This window comes from Salvia splendens, chromosome 9 (genome assembly GCF_004379255.2).
Source record: "Salvia splendens isolate huo1 chromosome 9, SspV2, whole genome shotgun sequence".
Lineage (NCBI taxonomy): Eukaryota > Viridiplantae > Streptophyta > Magnoliopsida > Lamiales > Lamiaceae > Salvia > Salvia splendens.
This window is the reverse complement of record NC_056040.1, coordinates 22,206,485-22,229,601: the sequence shown is the minus strand read 5'-3', so window position 1 is coordinate 22,229,601 and position 23,117 is coordinate 22,206,485. Positions and strand designations below refer to the sequence as shown.

Genomic DNA, 23,117 nt, shown 5'->3' with positions numbered 1-23,117 from the left:
AAATTAAATATTAACTTATTGACTGTTTGAAGCTAAATTAGTCATTTTGTAAAGATGAAATATGGACTTATTTTATACTATGTTCTATAAAGAATACAATAAAAAAATAGAGTATATTGAGAGACAGAATTTTTTTAAACCACGATCAATTGCTGGAATAATTGATATTGACTGTTATTTTTTTTAAGTGATTAATTGTATTAAATCTCTAATTATTCTTTTATTATGATGATAAGTTGGACAAATTATAAACTAACTAACGGTGTTTAAAATATTTAACGGAATGTATTATTTTGGAACACTAAGTAAACTTTTTGTATAAAATATGTAAACTTAATACTTTTTGTACTAAATTGAAACAAAGGTAAAACATTTTGTATGAAACATGTAATTACCCCACATCCACAGTAGGACGGATGTCCCGACGGACATCCCTACAGACTTCCCAAAAACACCTCCTGACACGTCATAAGGACCTCCCACTGCACTGTCACGTCATAAAGACATCCCACTGCACAATGACAGACATCCCGACGGACATCCACAATAATAAAAATTCACAAATTCACCAAATTAAACAATTTACAGAATTAAAATTTTGACACGAATACGGAGAAAATGCAACCACTTTATTTTTAAAAAAATACATAGTTAAAAAAAAACAACCCCAAGCTTCGACAAATGCGGCCCTTGTCTAACTCCTCGTCGTCCCCGTCACCAGTCCCGGCGCCACTACCGGGCAGGGGTGGCATCCCCAAATCGGCCCTCAGAGAGTCGATGGCATCCTTCAACATCATCTTGTATAGGGGATCAGTCGTTGCATGCCACTTGTCCATGGTGTCTAGCAGGCTCTGCGTTTGCTGCATGCGGGCGAGATGGTTGAGCTCGAGAGTGACCTGGGAAGGAGCTTCCGATTGGACCTCGTGGGACTCGCTGGCGCTTCACCTAGCCATCCGCATCGCGGTCTTTTGCCCAACCAGGCGACGGCGGCGGGAAGACGATTGAGGGGTCGAGAACTCTGCCTCGGCGTAGGGGAGTTTGTGGGAATCGGCACTGCTGCTGTACTCTCCGGAGGAGTTGATCTTCGTCCGCTTCGACTAGCCAGCTTCAACACCCGCACTAAACTTGGCGGAAGTCTGCACCACAAGATAGACCTCTCAATATTTGAATTCCCCGAAACTCAATTCACTGTCGGGATACTGCTAGTGAGACAGAAGCTTCACATCATCGGCCGACATGCTGCTGGTTGCCGTGCGGAGGTTATTTTGGTAGATGTCGGAAAATCGGCTGAGGTGCCTCCTCAGCGCTCCCACTGTTTCCGGCATTGCTCTCCATCGTGAGGCTTCCCACCTGGCGGTTTGAATTGGAGGTAGCTTTGGCTAATGCGCCACCACATTCTGTCGATATGCTGGTTAGCCCCGACGTAGGGATCCTCGACTACACCGACCCAGGCCTTCGCCAGCGCGACGCACTCCCCTATGCTCCAGATGGTCCTCTTTCTCCCGTCGGCTTCCTCCGCCCCCCGGCCCCCGCCCCACCCTTGTTCCCCGCACGCAAGGACAAGGTAGTGCCATTGCCCTTGCCCTTCCCTCTCCCCTGCTTCCGTGTCCTCCCTGCCGCCGGTGGCATCTCAGTGGGAGACTCCCTGACAGGAGATAGCCCCAACTTCTCAAAAGACAAAGTCTCAATGCCGGTGAACTGAGTCTCCAGAGGAGTACTCTGGGGGAATCACTAGACAATAAATCCATGTAGGGGCGATAGACATTGTCCCTAAGTGATTGGGGGACCCCCTACTTGCTCCCCCCGCAGCGGCAGGCATGCCTTGCATCATCCCGAGCATTTGGGGCACCATCCCCGTTATCGCGGCACTCACCCCGGGCATTTGGGGCATCATCCCACCCATCTCTGCACACCAAGGGGTTACATATTGTAGTACACTGGCATCATCCCCGCCATTTGGGGTTGGGGCATCATCGGCGCCATTCCGGGCATCATCCCGGACATCGGTACACTTTCGCCGGCGTTTCCCCCAACTCTAACGGGAAACGTCAGCGCTTGTGACTCGCTCGTGGTTGGGGAATCACTATCGTGGTGTTCCATTTATCTTCAAAAGAAATGAAAGTAGAGAGAGAAACTCGTTAAAACAAGTTGTGCGAATGAAATAAAGTTCAACGAGCCGTATATATAGAGTTTTCTAAAAAAAATAAAAATTAAAAATCGGGACGTCCGTCGTGGCCCCGCAATGGCGGACGTCACAACTGACGTCGTCGGAAAGCCGCGGATATGCGGTGTCTTCAAGCGACGTCCGCGTCCGCCTCCCGCACGCCTAATGGCGGATGTCCTGTGTGTACGTCCAGCACGCCGGTCCGACGTCCGCCGGAACGTCCACCATTGTTGATGCTCTTAGGAAGAAGGAATTATCTGACGCTTTTCTCTATATATTTACGCTTTCTATTTTTCGTTTTATTAATATTGTTTGTAATATTTTAATGATAAAAAATTATTGTCATGTAAAGGACCTTTTCTGGATAGAGTCCGGTGTTTAATAGAGTAGTTAAAAATTATCATGTCTGGCCCGGCCCGCGGTTATATTCTGCTGTACTGCAGTTTTTTTCGGCCCAATATGCCTCCTTCCCTGCCATTTTTCCTATTAAGTATGAGGAAATAATAAATTCCTTCATCCGTTTATAAAAAAATAGACACATATATGGAGAAAAATATTCAATAGTTTAGGCATAAAATGATTGATGAAAAACTCGCAAACCAGAAAGTGCAATAAGTTAGTGATATTAGTGGCCATTACCTTAATTAGTTGCTTGATAAAAAAATCATTCAATGTAATCGATTAATTCATCTCAATTTGGTCAATTGAGATCGAAGTCAGTTCAAATGAACTTTCAGTTTGACTTCATTCAATGTAATCCCGAGTTTGATTAGTTAGAATTGAACTTCAATCAATTCATCCCTGATTTAGGATCAAACTTAGTTCAACTAATTGTTTAAATTTGATCCATTGGATCAGTATGGAGTTAATTCAATTGGAATAGAACTCGGTTCAACTAATCCACAATTTAATCTAATTGGCTCCACGTCAACAAATCAATGCAATCCTATTTGATAGATGGAAAACTTAGTTCAGTTGTTTCACTCTCAACTCGATCTATATCAATCAATCCTCAACTTGATCAATTGAACTTAACTTCGATCAACTGTCTCTATTTTGATCAATTGAGATTCAACTTAATCATATCTTGATCATTGAATCCCCAATTTAAACAATTGGATCAATCTTCAAGTAATTCATTCTCAATTTGATTGGTCCAGATCATACTTAGTTTAACTAATCTAACAATTAGATCTGGATAAACTGATCCTCAACTGGATCAATTCATCATCAATTCGATTTGAGGTTGAACACCGTTCAAATGATCACTCAATTTGATATAGATCAATTTATTATCGATTGGATAAAACACCAATCAATTCATCTTGGGGTCAATACTTCTTAGTTCGATTGAACTCACTACTTGATCTAGATAAATTGATTTTCCATTACACTTATGCGGTACAATCCGCAATCAACTGTACTAAATTCAAGAATAGAACACATTTTTATCAAATAGGAAATATTTGAGATTTTTCGCAAAATATAGCAATACATAATAGCCGTGGGTTGTTGGCTGAGGCAAAATTTGAGTTAAAGAAGTTTGGAAAATGCCAAAGATAATTTGAAACTTGTATGTTTTATTTTCTTTTTATTATTCTTCTGGTAGGTATGTTAACCCTAGGACTTTACATACGTGAATTCAATGTTATTTACATAAATCTCCAATCAAAATGTATGGATATACTTCAAAAACTGATAATTTAATAGTAACTAGTATCACGCCCGTGCGATGCACGAGTCATTTTAATTTCTTCATATTTATTTCATTATGCGAAATAAATTTTGTGAAATGATAAACAAAAGAATATTCGACATCCTCTTACTTTGGATTATACTTTTTCAATCACATTAACCACACATGGGCACAAGAGTGCGTCTAAATACTAACTTTTCTTTAAAATGTCAATACGATCACATTAAAATTTTAACACATATTTGTGTTGACATTTTAATAAACTGTCTTGACATTTCAATATCAGACTAAAAATTAAATCACTTTTTTAATTCTGTGAAAATATGAATTAATCGTTGAGTTATAACTGCAGGAGCAAGTTTACGTTGCAATAATTTAAGATTGCACTGGTGAGACATTTCCTAGTCGAGCTTCATTTCATTGCAATATAGTGACCCTATACACTAAAAACCCAAACCTTGAAACCTAAATCCTAAACCCTTAACTTTAAAATATACTCATCATGACCAACAAATGAGTCATATATCAATAAAATTCACCCTCCGTCCCAGTTCAATTTTACTTTGTTGATCACTTATTCTATTTTGGGGGTTTTAGATATGTATTCGATATCTTACATTGGGTCGGCCTACTTGATAATCCTTACTGATAATAGAGGTTTTTTACCTGAATCTTGGCTATAAATCTGATTATATGCTCATATCAAGAAAGTGCAAATTTAATTAAAAAACATGATGACATTCTGTTTATTTTTAAAATTTTTGTGCAGATCTATACATATATAAAAGAGAGTTTTGGATCAATAAGAGTGGCTCGATCGACACATTTGAATCCTAAACCATAAACACTAAACTTTGAACTCTAAACCATAAATACTAAACCCTAAACCCTATTAGCTTCTAGATTTGATATCAATTAGAATGGCTCGATACACTTGAACCCTAAACCATTAATCATAAACCCTAAACGCTAAACATTGAACCCTGGATCTAAACCATTACCTTCATCTCAATTATATGGAGATATGTATTAGTATTAATTTTCATAAACTTTCTCACTTCCGCTTCGCCTAATTATCATAAAATAAAAAAAATATTATTATGCATATTGAAATATGCATAATAATATGTACTTGTCTGTGAAACCTTCAGTTCATGACGACGATAGTACGTCTGAGGCGGCAACACATGAGAATCACCGCACTTTTTTTCCACCACGGTCATTACAATTTTAATTAATTATTAACTAAAATGGTATTTCCATAAATATACAAAGGTGGAATGAAATACAATAATAAGTAATTGACTTCCCTCTGTAACTTAATACCATTTAGCCGGTAACTAATTTTTCAGAAGGTATTTATAGAAGATCTTTATATCATTTGGTATTCTTCCCAGACTGACTTTTAGTATGTCCACTATTAAAACTTAAATCAATAGTAGTAATTGTTTAGACCTTTCAAATAATGTCGATTGATTAAATTGACCTTTTAAATAATGTAACGTTAGCTTAATTAAGATTATGATCATTTTCTGAAACTGCCAATGAAGATAGACAAATTTATTAACAAAAACTATTTCTAATAAATTTTTATTTTTTAAATTAAAATGGCAGTTTTGTAAATAACGCCAAAACTCCTCTTTTATATATGTATAGATTATTATTTTATTATGAATTTTGAAAATGTCCAAAAAATACACATATTTAATTGTTATTACCATTTTTTACTCATCACAGTTAATTTTATCTCAGTGAATTCACATTTTGAATTAATTACTTAAAATCAGATATAATTACATTATTTGAGTATTTAAAATCATAAATACATAAACCAATTTAAATGTACAATTGTATACACATATTTAAGATGTCAAAAAGTTCAAACCACTTATGCTAAATTATTGATGAATGAAAAATTGTAACAAAAATGTAACATTAGTTAAATTAGTGAATTATTTACCAAATGATCAATATATCTGAAAATAACACTAAATAATTGTCATATTGAATTCATTTGCAATAAATGTAATTTTAAATGTACTACCCCTTCCGTCTCACAAGAAATATACACTTTTTAATTTTGAAAAATCTTCTCTTAATAAGATGAGACTCATTCTCCATTAATAATACTTTATTTATTTTTCCTCTTAATCTATCTTACTTTACCACTTGTAGATTAAAACCTCATGTGCAATCAAAAGATGTATATTTTTATTAAATGGAGGGAGTAATAATTAACTTTATAACACATTTGAATTTATTAACTATTAATTTAATAATATCCAAAAAAATATACATGGAGCATCACCAATAATCTAAAATTGGATCCTAACAAATATCTCGAAATCAATATAAATATCTGATGATACCTAACTCAAATTAAAATAGGTATGAACAACAAATTCAATCACGCATAAAATATTCTACTAAAAACATTTTAAGTTTCGTCGTTTCTCCTACATACTCTAGAAATATCTCGACAATATTGCAACTTCTCAATATCCTGCTTTATAGCAAGATCCACCATAATCATATAAAAGCAATGAAATACACTATTATATAGCAAAACAAAGCTATAAACCTGATAAGATAAGAAATGACAAAACACCTATTATGCTGTCATGAAAAATGCATTCTAAGTTGACACGTTTGACTTGTCTTCAAGTTTGGTCTTTTCAAACAAAAACATATAGAACTTTGATGATTGATGAAGTTATGCAGGTTGCATATTACAAATTACAAATTCTACTTGAGAAGTCAATGAGGAAGTGAGTAATAAGCTTATATATGGCACATATTTATAGTCAAAATATATAAAGAATCTTTTTCAATCATTTTTAGTACGTTTCTAATGATGCGGTGGTTACATGATGCGGTGGTTACAAATTAGTGTAACGCTAATTCCATTAAATATGTAATATACGAATTTGTGGACTAAACAATGTTTGACTTTATTCCATTAATTAATAATAAATTATACTACTACTATACTATACTATACTATACAACTCCTCTGATCAGTGTAACAGTAACAACTAATTCCATTACCTATTTATTATATATTTATAATATTATTAATTGTAACCGTTCAGCGGCGTTTATTATGATAAAATTACACAGCACTTATTATATTACTCCTTAATTAGTGTAACCATTTATACATTGCTTATAATGATAATAAATAAATATAAATATGATAATAAGTCAAACATATGAAGAAACTATATTGTGTATAACATTCACAAATTTATACTTAAAATAATTATGCCAGTTACAAATGTTAGGCTGAATTTATTTTAAAACTCCCGCACCATATTGTTTAGCCAAAATAATTTTAAGAAATGCCTAAAAATAGTGACAGTTACGGAAATTAAATGGGTTAAAAATGAAAGGCCATTTAATAATTTTTCTTATCATTTACATCCTTTACATAAAATAGCTATTCAAAACGTCCCAAAACTCAACTTTTATATATGTATAGATAAAATACTACTACCAAATAGTACTAGTAGTAACTTATCTAAGTGTAAATAGGCATGCACAAACCGAACCGGCGGTTAACAGGCGGTTCGGAACCGCCGGTTCACAAACCGGAACCGGAACCGACGACGGCGGTTCAACCGGGCCAGTTCAGGTTTAAAAAAATCATGAACCGTAACCGGCGGTTTTGAACCGTCGGTTCACCAGTTCAAACCGGCAGTTCCAACAGTATGATTCCGGCTAGGGCGTAGGTTTTCAGGCTAGGTCTGCAGAAAAACCGGCAGTTTTCGTCAGAAACCGTCGGTTTCCGACGGTTCAGGTCCTTTTTCAGGTGGCAACGTATAGGTGGCCTGAAAACCGGTCAGAAACAGCCGGTTTTCGGCCAGAAACCGTGGACTGAACCGTCGGTTTAGGTGGTAAACCAGCCGAAATTTGAAATTTGAAATTTGAAATTTGAAATTTTTTTTATTTCTTCCAATTTTACTCCTATAAATACCCCACTTCCCCCATCATTTTTACTCACCACATTCTTGCGTTAACAATGATTTCCTTCTCAATCTCAATTTCTCTATTCTCTATTCTCATTCTCTCTAATTTTTTAAGTTGTTTACTACTATATTTGTTGTTGTGTTCGTAATTTACCATTTATTCAATACTCCATATTCCATACTACTTTCATTTCGCATTATGTCTTCTTCTCGTGGTGGACCGGGACGTGGTGATCGGGGCAAATGAATTTCCCAGGATCAAAGTAGTCATCCCCAAAAATCAAAGCGACCTAGTCGTCGAGAAGTTATGGAAGAGGTTTCCCGAGGGGCGGCTGAACGCATGATTGAGTTTTTTAATTTTTTTTGTTCCTAATTAAAACTTCAACTTATATAATATTTATATATAGAAGAAGATCATAGGACCGCCATGTTACTCGCTCAAATGCATCAAGGTGGGGGTAGTTCCGTGCAACAAGATGACGAGTACAACGTGGCTATATCGTCGGACTCGGACAACAATGATGATAGATCTCGTTCTCGTATTCCGTCTAACACCGGCGGAAATGAGGACATGCCTCCCCCTCCACCTACTAAAAAAACATTGAAATCTGATAATTTTGTTAAACACTACAAGAAGGTCCCGGTGGTAATTTCAAGTCCTAATAATCCACTCTCTCAAGAAGAGACATCGGCGTTTTATGCATATTGTAACTATTGTGATAAAGTCTACAAATTTGCGAGTGGTGGGGGATATGGCACCCTCCGTCGTCATTTGGTGACAAAACATCCGGTAGAATGTGGCACTGCCGCTACCCAAACCCAACTAAACTTCCAACCCGGTGGCTCAGGTTCGTCAGGTACGCCTCTTTTTAAATATGATCCTAAAAATTTTGCTGACGTTATGACTAGACGAGCTGCAATGAAGCATTTTCCTTTTAATGTTTATGATGACAAAAAAAATTGAGGTTACTATGCAAAATGGTTTGAACGTAGCTATCAAAAGAGTAGGTCGAATGACCGTTCAACAATATACCGTTCGACAATGTTTGGAGAAAAAAGTTGAATTATCACGTTATTTACTCAACTTGGGACACAAAGTGAACATTTGCTCAGATGTATGGACTGATTCTTTTAATAGACATTCATACATGGGCATTACGGTTCACTTTGTGGACAATAGTTGGACTTTGAACAAGCGTTTGATTGGTTTTAGAGAATTTGAGACACCACATACTGCACCCGAAATTGTTTCTTTAATTATTCAAGTTTTGAATGAATTTCAATTATGCAATAAGATATTTTCTATTGGTTTTGATAATGCAACTGCTAACACTGCAAGTATTAATGACTTGATTGCGGCTTGTGCAACGGTTATTGGTGGTAAGTATTTTCATCAAAGATGCATATGTCATATTTTGAATTTATGTGTACAAGATGCGCTTGAATTATGGCAAAAACATGTTAGTCCTATTGGAACTGCAGTTAGATTAATCCATCAAAAGCCGCCTATTGGCAAAGCTTGGAAGAAGTATTGCCATCAAAAGAAGGTAAGATATATGAATTTTACCATAGATGTGTCTCATAGATGGAATTCGACATATGATTGTCTGAATTCTACTTTGGGGCATAAAGATTTTTTGTGTGATTTTTTTAGAACCTATCCCGTTTCTGATTTATATCTGTCGCATAGTTGTTGGGATTATAGCGTGAGTTTATTTAAATTATTCAAATATTTCAAAAATGCGACTGTTGAATTATTGGGTATTTATTATTGCACTGTTGTTCATGTTTTAGAGCATTGCATGTATATATTACTTGGTTTTAAAACTGCGATGAAAAATGCTTACTCTTCTGTTGAATTGATGTGTGTTTTATATTATATGATTGACAAATGGCTTAAGTATTTCAGTGAGATTCCAACTGTGTTTTTTATTGCAAAGGTCTTGGATCCAAAATGGAAATTAGCCGGTACCTCCAGGTTTTTAGATTTTTATTATAACAATTTGAGTTCTATTGATCTTGGCCCACTTCAAGCATTGCAAGCGGATACCTATGACCAATGGGGAGTGAACCTAACTGAAACATTTCAAATAAACCTCCCGGACCGGTCAATTGTCCAACAAACCTTCGAGTTTAAGTTGCGTGCTCTCTACACCGAATATGAAACCAAGTATAGCAATACCCACCAAGTCAGAAGACCTACCCCTCTTCAACAACATAATTTTGGCTTCGCATTTCAAACTGATTACGATGACCCCGACGCGCAATCCCAATTAGCCGACCTATACAACTACAACACCGGCGGAAGGTCGACCTCAGGTATGGTAAGTGAGTTAGATTTATATTTCGATTCACTCTTTTCCTTCGGTGATGAAGGTCCTACTCCTCCCGCCCAAATCGACGTCCTCGATTGGTGGGGAACACACGAGAAAGATTTTCCCATACTTGCGCCAATGGCCAAGGAGATTTTTTCGGTTCCGGCTTCCACTGTCGCCGTCGAGTCCGCTTTCAGTGTTGGATCACGTGTGTTGGATGAATCAAGAAGTAAGCTCTCCGCGAAAAATATGGAAGTCGTGATGTTACTTGATGATTGGGTTAAAGCTGACTTCAGAGAACAAGAAAATGATTGGGATGATCGTCAGGAGGAATCACAAGATGATTTCACCGGGGATGAATCGTAGGCCAACCGTCAACCGCCGGCCAAGCCAAATAGGTAAGTAAGGTAAGAGAACTACGTGGGCTTTGATTCCTCAATGCAAATGAGCATTGCGGATACGTAGGCACCTCAACTTAAATTTTAAATTTAAGTTGAGCTCAAGTCCTTTTTTCTTTTATTTCTTTTTTTCATTTGTTTATACTTTAAAAATATGCAAATACAATTAAATAATTGTAGTTGTATATATTCTAGTCGGTGAAGGAGATTTCTCTACACTACTAAATCAGGGAAACTTTTGATAATTCTACTATAATTGTTGATTGTTAGACTAAACTCAACATTTAAGATTTAATTGCTAAAGGTATCCTCAATTTAGGTATGTAGAAACATCTCATTCGCCGACCAAGAGTATATGTACTTATAAATTTATTGTTTAGAACTTCAAGTCTTTTTTGTAATTGGTAGACTAGTAGTCTCGTTGTATTTTAATTTTTTGTTTAAGAAGTCTAGACTAAAGACTGCAAGGTTGTTGTGATTTGTAATTGTTGTAAATTGTAACTTGTAGTCTCTCAATAAAATTGCAATTTTCGTCGTGATTTTTTGAATTTTATTTACGCACATTTCATAGATAAATAAATTATAAAAAGCAAAAAAAATCGAACCGCCGACCCGACGGTTTTTGAACCGGAACCGCCAAAAACCTTGGTGGGCCCGCCAAAAACCGAAGCGCGCCACATCGCGCTGGCGCGTGGCGAGACGTCTCGCCATCCGTCTCGGCGGGCTGGGGGCGAGACGGCGCTGCAACGCGTCACGCCGTCGTCTCGTCCCTGCGTGACGGATTACGGGCCACCCGCGTAATGTGTTGTAGGTGGCCTTAGGGCGCCCCTTTGTTAATGCTCTTAATCACATACGAGCAGCTAAATTACACCAGATTTTTTTACAAACTAAAAAAAGTTAATAACCTGAAATTTCCCAACAATTTTAGCTGTTTACTACTCCCTATTTTCCAGACTAGGGTAACTATAGTGGATTTCTTAGAAAATTTTTCATGCTCCTTCCGTTCTATAGAAATAGGTTATATTCCTTTTCTATCCGTCCTATAAAAATAGTCCATATTTATTCTCTTTTACTTTATCATTTATGGGTTTACCATTCATTACACAATTTCAACTACTTTTTCTCCTTCTCTCTTACTTTATTAATTATTCATTAAACTCGTGCCAATTCAAATAGTCTATTTCTATGTGACGGATAGAGTAGTAATTATTAATTTGTAGGTGCTTTAAACAATGACATAACTAGTTAGAAGTAGGATTTGAGCTTGATGCCATTTCATTAAATTAGACGAATCACATTCCACTTCACCATAGTCGTGTTGCACTCTATTATGATGATGTTATAGTATCGGACCTTTACTTGAAGAAGGAAAAGATCCCAATCACTCACCTCTATCTGTCTCTTTACTTAACTGGCCTGGGCACAAAACTGCTCAAATTCGATAGATAGAAGTTTGGATTTCACCAAAGAGTTCACTTTCTTCGTTGTTTGAGTTGAAAACAGTTGCTCAATACACGGAATCGCGCTGCTCTTTTGTCCTCGTAATAGTCTCTGATCTCTCTCACTCTGATGCTTTACTTGAATCGACTGTTTGATTCCTCCTTTTTAGTCGCAATTTATCTGATTCAGCTTTATTGTTGATATCTGTTTATTTACTTATCTGCTTTCTCTGCTCTAATTTGATGTGCGAACTACATAGAAATGGTTGATGGTTGAGGATTCGAATGGTGTGAGAGCCCGATTAGTTTCATTTCTAAGAGTGATGGTAGATCCATGTGTGTTATTATATTTATTCACATATTTGCTAGCTACAAGTAAATTCAGATTTTTATAGAAGACATTTTTGGGTTAAAGAGTTAAGTGAGAGAAACGATGAGGATATGTATGGATTTCAAATCTATCAAGTTAATGGAAGACAATTCATGCTTCAAACAATGTGATCCAGATGTATTCTGGAAATTTTGTCTTCTGTTTGCTTTTCCCTCATTATTTACCATTCTAACACAAATCATATGTCCAGTTTGATTGATTGCTTCTGAATCATTTGGAATCTTGGTTATCCACATGATATTATCACTACATATTGATTAGTGTAAGCGTATCACCATTTCTTGATCACTGTCTCTCGATTATCAGTATGATACTTCAAGCTTAGCAAATTGGGTGCTAGTTTTAATACTTGCAGGTTACTTGGATTTCGGCTGGGATATTTCTTTTTTTGTTCTAGACTAAAACTTAGATTCCGTAAGTGTACTGGAGTTTTTTTATTCCGGGTTTGGGAGAGACGCATGACCCTCATCCGACTCCTTTTAATGAGACGCATCACGGACATGCGTCTTTCATAAAGACGCATGAGGGACATGCGTCTTTCTATTTTTTCGAAAATTTTTTAACGACGCATCATTCTTTGTTTTTTCTCTTTTATAGAGACATCCTTTGTTGTTTCTCTTTTATAGAGACATCTTTGAATGTTTTATGTTTCACCTTCGATGTTTTTTTTTACAAAATCATTCTTTGTTGTTTCTCTTTTATAGATACATCCTTGAATGTTTTATGTTTCACCTTCGATGTGGGACAAAATCATTCTTGGTTGTTTCTCTTTTATAGAGACATCCTTGAATGTTTTATGTTCCACTTTCGATATGGGACAAATTCATTCTTGGTTGCTTGAATCCTTGAATGTTTTATGTTCCACTTTCGATAGGGGACAAAACTCATTCTTGGTTGTTTCTCTTTTATAGAGACATCCTTGAATGTTTTATGTTCCACTTTCGATGTGGGACAAACTCATTCTCTTTATGAAAGACGCATGTCCGTGATGCGTTTCTAAGTTTTAGTCTAGAACAAAAAAAGAAATATCTGGATTTTGGCTCTCTATGTTAGTGCACAAAGTAGTCTACTCGTATATATATGAACTAACGCACGACAAAACTATACTTTTTCGGTTTGTCCTCTACATTTCATGAAGATCTGTTCACGACTTGGAAAGGCTAGATTTGCTGTCTCAATGAGTATCTAGCTAGTAGTTTTGGACTTACTGAATTGATTACAAGTAATCTTCACTATGAATAAATGTTGGTAAATTATTAAATGATCATTTACAATGGTGTGTCCTTTTCTGAAGGTTACTGATCTAGAATGGCCTTGGTCACAACAGCTGAAGTGTGTGATACAAACCCACAGCTTATAGTGAGTGGTGAGCTACGGGCACTCCATCCAGTTTTCCAGATTTATGGTAGGCGGCAAGTGTTTTCCGGCCCAGTTGTTACTCTGAAAGTGTTTGAAGATAATGTTTTGGTACGAGAGTTTCTTGAGGAGAAGGGGAATGGGAGGGTTCTTGTTGTTGATGGAGGTGGAAGTTTGAGATGCGCGATATTGGGTGGTAACCCAGTCGTGCAAGCTCAGAACAATGGATGGGCTGGTATAATAGTCAATGGCTGCATAAGGGATGTGGATGAAATCAATGGTTGTGACATCGGGGTGAGAGCTCTGGCATCGCATCCGATAAAAGCTAATAAGAAAGGGGTTGGAGAAAAGCACGTTCCTGTGAACATTGCTGGGACCAGAATCTGTGATGGAGAGTGGATGTATGCGGACACTGATGGCATTTTGGTCTCTAAATCAGAGCTGTCGGTTTGACAACATCTATCTTCTGCCCGATTGTTCGGAATGGTTCTGAGGTATCCTCTTCAGGATTATTCTGATATGCACTGTTTGCTACCGTTTATGATTCTATTCTGTCAAGTTCATGAGGAACTTATGACCATAGTCTGTACTGTAATATGTATGCTTCTGTTTTGAACTTGCATTATAGTATCCACTTATGCTGTATGCTATTTTAGTTTATTCTTGTATCTGATTTTCTTGATTAATAGTAATCATTTCACCCCTCCATACTATTTTCTTTCCATCCGAATTTGGCCCTGTCTTTGCAGCAGAAAATGAGGTTGATCATCCCACTCTCTAAGCTATTTGAACACTTTTTCTCCTCAAAAGGACCAAACATATAGTATTATATTTTAATAATATCATATCAGTAACTTATAGTACTAATATCTAAATGAATTTACATATTGTAAACATAATATGTAAGTCGTCTAAATGTATTTTTTGGATATACATCAGCTATTAAAAAGTTCATTTCACTTGTTGGGAGACTTTCGCTCTTAATTCGTAAACCCGGTCGAATAGGAATAGTCGGATTTCGTCGAAGGGGGATTCGGTATCCCTGTGATCAAACCAAAAAAAAAAAGTTCATTTCATTTTGAGAATTACCAATGTATTATTTTTGAATTTTTATTCCAAAGGCTATCTTTGCAATTAAATTGTATAGTAGAGAATGTAGTGATATAATTTGTGATACCAAAAGAGTTATCATGAATTTGTTAAATCCGCGCGCACAAATTTGTTAAGTATATGTAAATTTTTTTTTATAAAATAGACATTTCAGTGAAGACGTGATAACTCTCTCTCATTAAAATATTTAATTTATCTCCTATTCTCTCTTCTTTCTCATTTTATCCTTCTCTTTTCTTCTTTTCAGTCGAAGTTCAAGTCGAATGAATCGCAGTCTATTTTAGTGAAGACGAGATGGTAAATTGACTTAAATGCGCTTAATATGTTTGAGGGTACTCACGTTTTCAAATAATGAAAAAGTAATTAAATCGAAATGAATAGCAAAGATTAGACTAAAAAAATTACTCCCTCTTTCATATAAATGGTCGTGGGGATTCCAAAATGTTAGAAGACATTACTCTGCGAGTGCAAGGGTATTTATTGAATGGCACATGTGAGTCGATAGAACCCGCCAAAACATTAATATAAGCAAATCTACCGTTACAACTTTCGAATATTTCAACTCTGTTCTTCTTTCCTCACACGATGCGCACTCGCTTCCTCGCCGCCCACGCGACGGCCGTCGCTGATCCGGTCGAAACCCTAGACTTCCACCACCTGCCTCTGCCTCATCTTACTCCTGCAAATTGTTCCTCATTTTCAGCTACTTTTGTACACTCTTTCGATGAAATTCCTGTTTTCGGAGTATCTCGCCAAATCGATAAGCTACCGATCGACGACGCTCTCTCCATATTCTTGTGCCATGTTCTCCCTCACTTCGTCGGCGATGCTGGTTTTCATCAACTTCAAATTGACAGCAACAACGAAAGATATGAGGTTAATTAGTATATTTTTGTAGCTGGCAATCTCAGTTTTCTGCTTCCTCTCTTTGATTTTGTGGTGCGATACGTTTTTTTATTATTTTGAGGTACAATGCATTATCTGAAGATATAGAAGTGATTGACGAAGTTTACCTTTCTCTGTGGATATACGCTCAATTGGTTTTAATTATTTTTTCCAAGTCCAACTTAACTTAGCTATTCTCTGTAGATATACACTTCCGTGATCACTTTCATACTGAGATTATATGTTAAACTTATATGAAGTGAACTCTTTTATCATATGATCTCCATCTAACAAGGGAAATGAATATCACGAAATTATTTTTCTCGTTTTATCTTCAGTACTCTTGTTACGAGCTTGAGTTACGTTGATAGCCAATTGTCTTTTATCATTCATTAAATTATGTTCCAAGTGTATCCGTACTATCTTTGGCTGCAACATATGGACTCTCTTGAATTTCCTTGCCTTCACCCTTTAGTTTCATTCATTTATGTTATTTCCTTCTTCTGTTCAGCCTGATGGTCTCTACTTTCATATTTCTCCGCATTGTTATCAGATACTCCCTTTAGGAGTCTGTTAGCTTCAATAGTATGGCTCGATATTCAGATGTGTACATTGCTATATACTGTCCTTAATAATTTGACTACAATTCAGTTCATATATTTATATGTAAATATATATTTCCTTTCTCCTTAGAGTGATCATCTTTGTAGAAAGTATAATGTGCGAAAAATGGTCTACTTTCCAAAAATTTTGGGAACTAACTACGGAAGAGAATAAATGTTAATTATGGTGAGAAATAACTAGACAGGCTGTGTATTGTGACATTAATCTTGTTTTTTCTCGTTGTAACTCAGGACAATGATGGAACAGTTCCTTGTACTAAAGGTGGGGAGGAACCTGTAGTGCAATTTGAAATCCAGAGGTGGATATATCCTTGCTTCTGTCAGTAAGTCTTCTTTCCTATTGTGCAGATATTCATTAATTTCTGATGTTCATTATGATCAATGTATTTGATTACGAATCACTGTGTACTGTTGATCACATATTATATATGGACACAGGATATAGCAGTGTCATGGCTGCGACGCATGTTTGATGTTCTTTATTTTTTTGAAATATGAGCAAGACATGAAAATTTTTGTGCATAGACGGTTTGATGCACCAACACATCATGGTTCAGGACGTTTTGGAGATAGAGGATTTTCTTATTTAAACTAAATCAAATGTTTGATTATAGTAAAGCTTGACTATAATAACAAAATCTACAATTAATTTAGAAGTGATATTTATGTATATTTTATTCTCGTTTGTCTTTATGAATCTATATTAGTTTTATCAACAAAATGAAAGTTTGAAAATCTAATTAACAGACATATTAATAACCTAAAAAATGCCTTTCTGATTGCACTTGAACCTATTAATTGGATGCATGCGTGTATGTGTGTGTGTGTGTTGCTTGTCAGGGTTTAAGCCTGATAGATTCGTTTCTACTGTATCATTCTGTGCATCATTGATATTGACACTCGGTGAAATCTCTCTATTCTTCTTCCAATCTCTCTGTTCTTCCTGTATTGGCAGAAAAGTGCTGTCCATTCCCAAATCGAGCACATGGATATTTTTTCTGTGGTTCCAGATTCTGAATATACAAAGGTAAGTGTCTTAGCTTTATTTTTTCATCTTTATAGTGTTACCCACTGAAATTCTTTAAGAATGAACATTAGTTTCTTTGTCAGCCGCCAGATTTTTCTCAACTTGATTTAAAAAGTTATGCTGCTTGATAAGCTGTTGGTGGCAATTAAAGATTAGCTTCTCAAACCATTATGTTCGTTTAGGAAGGACATACTGACAACAATACCATACATAATAAAGATATTGACATGCATAGATTCATCTAATCTTCAATGATCATCATTGTCTTTGAAGTCTTATAGCTATCCTTCTGCTAATTTAATTTTGTTATTCGTACAATTTCTATTCTTAGATTAGATAGTTCTATACAGTCTATTTGATTCGTGACTGTTTAACATGCATTTGTAAAAAAATTAATTAATTTCTTGTTATGTTTAAAATTGCTGGTTCCTAGTATTCTCCAATTTATGTTTTCTATGAATAATATACGTATTTGTTTAGTTCAAAACTGAAATTTGCAGGACCTGTTAAATGATGAGTGTCTACTGCATGACCTGACTGAGACTCACCAATTATTTTATTCAGTTGATAACATAAGTATAGAATACTCAGAGCAAAAGGCTGATTTTGTGGAAGATGCTGATTCTGTTCTAGGAAAACATCATTCCAATAACATTAAATTTCCTGAATTTGAAGTGGATATGGAAAGCCTGGGTGTTATTGGAAGAGTACTTATGATGGATGAAGTGTTGAGTTTTGAAAATATTGAAAAGAAGGAGGTGACACAAGCAGGTGAAGTAATTAGTAATAACAAAGAGCTTTTGGGTTCTATGGAGTATAACTTGATAACCTCTACATTCCATCATTCTGTAAAAATGGATTGCCTTGAAGGAATAAATTTGTCATCACAAGTGGACTGCATAAGCATTATTGAACTGTCACATTGCCAGCAGTACTCAACTCTCTGTGGGAACCCAGATGGCTTTTCAATTATTTCAGTGGAGCCAACTCCATTTGATGAGTTCATGTTTATTGATTTCGATCTGTATAATTTCTGCAAGGTGCTTTCAGATTCAGCAAAGGAGACTGAGTATGAAACATGTGAAAATATGTTCAGAGAAGCCATGAACTTTACAAGTTTCAACCAATTGGTTGTTTGCCATGAGCTTACACTTCTAGATGGCACTTTTAAATCACTGCCTGTACCTATTATTTCAGATCATGAAATTTCTAGTTCACTTCATATGCTGATTGAGGATTTATTGTCCCTGTCGGATTGGCAGTCTTCATCAGCATCTGATGGTCTATATCTAGATTGGAATTTTCTTGGAGAAAGTGATTGTGAATCAGCTAAATATTCTCCATGTTGGAAATTGTTGGGGGAGATAGACACTTACAACATTGACATTGATATGTTCTCGAATGATAGTGGAATAGTAATCTTGAATTTTATTTTTATCAGAAGGCCATTTTAGTAATTCTAGTAAACCAAATGTAGAAAAGGATACAGAAGTTTTAGACTCATCTTGTTCTGATGTCTCTATACCCCATTCCCCTGGTATAGTAGAGTTAAGTAGCTCGAAGAATCAGGGATATGGAAAAAGAAAAAAGGATGATATCTTATTGAAGATTGGTGTTCAGAATGTTCCGAGTTTTGGTGAATCGATGTCAAGTGATCTTGAGTTTTTTCGCAATCCCTGTAACTATGTTCTCGGAAAAGAAAAAATACATGCAGATAAGCTAGTTCATACCAAAACTGTGGGTCAAGGATGTATTTTCAGTAGTGAGGCTGCTGGTGCTAGTTCTACCACTGTTGAACAGAACTTGAATGTAGAGGAGCATAAGGTATGCTCGTCTGCTAGTAATATATTAGTACTACTGATTGAATATTTGGGTTTGGAAAATCCCTAGTAATTTATTTACTGATCCTGCTGGGCAAATTCTTTAATTCTAGTGCTAAACATCATCTCATTGAGTTTTCAATGTTTTAATTAAATGTGATTGTATGAAATCAATGTAGTTGGTTCTATCATAACTTCACAAACTTATAAGTTATCTGTGCATTTGTAAGTTTGAACTTTTCAAATTGCTGAAACACATGCCAAGCTATGGGCATTTGAGTGGATGAGATTTCTATTGATGTTTTGTTTCTAATAACAATTATTGTAGTGGGTGTTTGGCATTATTATCGTGATTTCAGGGGTCATCTGTGATTGTTAACAATTCACTTACTTTAAATAAATTGTTCTCTATGTTGTCTAATTGTTATTTTTATTGGAACGCTGTACCAGCAAAGAAATTTGGGTTTTGCATCAGCTCTGGAGGGGAAGTTGGAAGAGCTATTAAATATTTTACCTGTCAAGAAAACCCTTGGAAGTGAACCCATGGAAGCTGTAAATGATGCTGAAGTTTGCAATCTGATGCCTGTTCAATCCATGCCAGTGGGTTCAGAATCAAAGCAAAATCATTCTTGCATGCCTTTTGGCCCCCACACAGTTGTAATAGTGAACACCAGAGATTTAAATGAAGAAATGATAATTTCTAGGAGAACCACTTACCAGAGGATTCTTGAAATGGAGCAACAAGGAGCGCAAGTTCTAGAACGCGATATAGGTCTTCCAGTTGATGTAATTGTAAGTTCAGAAGTTTGTCTCACTTGGTATGACTGCAAAAATATTGGAAAGAAAGCTTCAGCGCCAGACGAGGCCTTTTCAAGCTTATCCTTATGCGTTGAAAGTGTTGCAGCAAGTATTTTGACATCCTTGAGTTTTGCTTTCAGTTGCTGCATCCTGGTAATTACAACTGAAAGTTATAAGATTATAAAAGATTTGTTGCTGCCTTTTCTTATTTATTCTAATTGTTTGGTCATTTATTATATACCTCCTTTGGTGGTGAGTACGTGGTGCAAATGGCAAATAACATGTATTGGTCAAAAGTCACTTTCTTTTAGGATGCTTGTAAAGCAGAGCACACATGAAAAAAATTAGTATGACACTAACTTCATTACCTTCATCACCAGTAAAGAAAGTTGCTCATTCAGCTTTTTATAATCATTCCAATTTTGCTTATAATCTGTTTGACAAACTCTAATTTTTTTTCTACCGTCTTATAGCCACCATTGGCATGCTTTTGGACATAAATATATTAGGAAGAATATAATATTATTGTTGGAATGGAAGGGTTTAAGAAGAATTGCAATGTTCTGGAAGCAGGTTTTGCGATACTGTTCTTTGTCCAGATTAGGTCTGGCCAAATCTTCACCGAAACTCAGTACTATTTTTTTAGCATGTCCATGACTGGGTGCTTCATTTAATCATTGCAGATATTTGAAGGAGAAAGCAAATTTCTCGGCAGCATTATGGAATCATCAGATGAACTCTATGCTGCAGCAGCAAGCTTAGGAATTGACATACAGCTCTTTTGCTCGTATTCAGATGAGATGAGTGAAGAAATTGTATTGTCCTGCATCAATACTGCAGCAAAGTTGAGAATGGGTCTCTATCCGAAAATGTCCGACTCAGAAAGCCTAGCAGAATCTTTTCTTACTGCTTTTCCTTCAATTAATCCTCTCTCAGCTCATGCAATATTGTCCTCAGATATTCGACTTGGCAGCTTTCTGGGATCGTTGAATGTGTCCAGAATGTGCACCCTTCAGAATGATCATACTCCTGATGAAAGCCTAGCTTTGCTGAGTGTAGCAAGCAAATATGGAGAGCGGGAAGATTCTAAATCAGGAATAACAGACTGTTCCTCCTCATTATCACTTCCAGACTTGGGAAATGCTCAATTTAAAAGTGAATCTGAGAGGAAGAAACCTAAATACACACACAACCTTAATGCCGATCCGCCTTCAAATGACTTATTTCCGGTGGACCTAGCAAAGTCACTTCCTGATTTTGAACATGATTTCCATAAATTATCTGTCTCAGGTGATTCCTGGCTGTCAAGAAGGGCTGAGATATCTAAAGCGGAGGAATTCAGTTTATCTTTCAATGAAAAATCACTGTTTCATGATCGGGATATTGATCTTGGCGTGATGAGGCCTTCTGCTGCTGGCGCAATGAAGTCTGTTGATAAATCAAGCCTTCATGATTTCCCATTGGCAAAAGATCATCAAATATTTGATGAGAATGAAAAGGCCTGGGTGCCTCCAGTTGACCGAGATTGCAGTCCAAGATGGAGATCAGCCATGGTGAACTATGACATGAGCAGACGAACTGTGAAGCTAAATGGAATTCGGCAGGGTGATTCTACTGGGGAAGTTATCAATTTAGAGGATAGTCTAGCATTTGGAGAAGATTTGTTTATTGCAACCTGCAGTAGCTTTTCACCTACTCTGTTTGACATTGAGAAAGAATATTCTGCAAGAAACTCTGGAATGAACAAATGGCCTTCCAGTGCAACCAATCTTCCCAAATTTGCTAATCCTACTGAGTTTCGGGATGGCTCTGGTGCTTGGGTTTCTACAAATGATAAGAGACATATCTCAAGGGATGAAATCAGACCAAATGATATCATTAATAGGAAAAACATTTCTATGATGAAACACAAAGAGCTCATGGAAGAGGATATAATGGAAAGAAATTCACAAAATCCCTACAAGTATATTCAAGAAAAGGGAAGTTTTGATAGCACACCATTCTCAAATGCTCTTCACTCCACTCAACCTCAGATATCACCCTGGACAATTGAATTCCTTAACAGAGTAAGGGAGAAGAGTAGAATGCACAAGCAATCTGTTTCATATGACTTACCCTCTCCATATCTGGGCTCCTCTGGGAACACATCCAAAGTTACTAAAAGAAGAAGTCCTTCAATTCTTGAATTCTACAAGTATGAGGGGGCTGGCACCCCACAGAAAATAGTTCAAGAGAAGAGACTGAAGAGATTTTCTAAAGCAACAAACTCATTGAAGACTAAGAAGGCTGCTACTTCATGTCCCTTGTCAACACCAGTTGATAAGAAAGCAAGACAGGTATAACAATCCTTTGTGCTAATTTTGATATATTTTGTGCATCGTAACTAGTATTTAATTAACTGCAGATACTATCTTTCTCGAAATATGGAACTGCTGGGCAAAGTAAGCTCATTTGGAGGGATAATGATAACCAAGCCTCACAAAGAAAACCATAAATAGCATCAAGCATGGACTCCGAAGATTTTACAAAAACTAAAGGTTTTGTTGGCTTTAATGTTGATTATGGTGATGTTGCAGCTATTCGACGACTTGAGTATACTTACTAGCCTCTACATTGCACCACATCATCTCAAAAGGATTTGGATAAGTATATACAGGTTATACATTTTTCGTGTTTTTTTGAATAGTTGGTGTTGGGAATTGGGATCATCCATCTATTTTGTTTGATTATGAGAGCAGTATATAACTATGATAGATGTTCTGTAAATGTAGTATCAAAAGTTTCAACAAAGGATAAATGTAGTATCAAAAGTTTTCAACTAAGGATTCATCGATATCTTGTCAACTGTCTAACATCATTATCCAATTATAACCAGAGGCTGGAAGGCGTAAATGGTTTGTGGATTTTACTATCCCAGAACCGTACGTACTGTTCTGCTTATCACCATCAAGTTGCTGCTACTTTACCTTTTTTACATCAACATGATCTCCACTAGTTCTATTTTTATTTGTAGCTGAATTTTTTCGTAGTTATAGTGTATGGGGCTTATAATAGTCCCAATACATGGTTTATTTTCATTTTGGTTTGTTAATGTTTTAATCTTCACAAGGAACCCTTCAGAAAACTA

At 36.2% G+C, this 23,117-nt stretch overlaps 2 protein-coding genes across 2 annotated transcripts; both read left to right on the top strand.

The window, feature by feature from the left end:
- The first annotated feature begins 11,829 nt into the window (after positions 1 to 11,829).
- Positions 11,830 to 14,435, top strand: LOC121748944 (putative 4-hydroxy-4-methyl-2-oxoglutarate aldolase 2). The gene is made up of 2 exons (XM_042143532.1): positions 11,830 to 12,082; positions 13,666 to 14,435. The coding sequence occupies exon 2, from the start codon at positions 13,680 to 13,682 to the stop codon at positions 14,178 to 14,180; it is 501 nt and encodes a 166-aa protein (XP_041999466.1). The 5' UTR covers positions 11,830 to 12,082; positions 13,666 to 13,679; the 3' UTR covers positions 14,181 to 14,435.
- Positions 14,436 to 15,591: 1,156 nt separating this feature from the next.
- On the top strand, positions 15,592 to 22,812 carry LOC121748187 (protein SHORTAGE IN CHIASMATA 1-like). The gene is made up of 7 exons (XM_042142413.1): positions 15,592 to 15,713; positions 16,577 to 16,668; positions 17,301 to 17,372; positions 17,873 to 19,196; positions 19,643 to 20,143; positions 20,674 to 22,326; positions 22,395 to 22,812. The coding sequence occupies exons 4-7, from the start codon at positions 19,017 to 19,019 to the stop codon at positions 22,482 to 22,484; spliced, it is 2,424 nt and encodes an 807-aa protein (XP_041998347.1). The 5' UTR covers positions 15,592 to 15,713; positions 16,577 to 16,668; positions 17,301 to 17,372; positions 17,873 to 19,016; the 3' UTR covers positions 22,485 to 22,812.
- The last annotated feature ends 305 nt before the right edge of the window (positions 22,813 to 23,117 follow it).

Excerpts from the sequence above, each read along its gene's own strand:
- LOC121748944 (XM_042143532.1), top strand. The coding sequence starts at position 13,680 with ATGGCCTTGGTCACAACAGCTGAAGTGTGTGATACAAACCCACAGCTT.
- LOC121748187 (XM_042142413.1), top strand. The coding sequence starts at position 19,017 with ATGTCAAGTGATCTTGAGTTTTTTCGCAATCCCTGTAACTATGTTCTC. Across the intron at positions 19,197-19,642 it reads TGAATGTAGAGGAGCATAAG|CAAAGAAATTTGGGTTTTGC; the intron begins GTATGCTCGTCT and ends ACGCTGTACCAG. Across the intron at positions 22,327-22,394 it reads TTGATAAGAAAGCAAGACAG|ATACTATCTTTCTCGAAATA; the intron begins GTATAACAATCC and ends AATTAACTGCAG.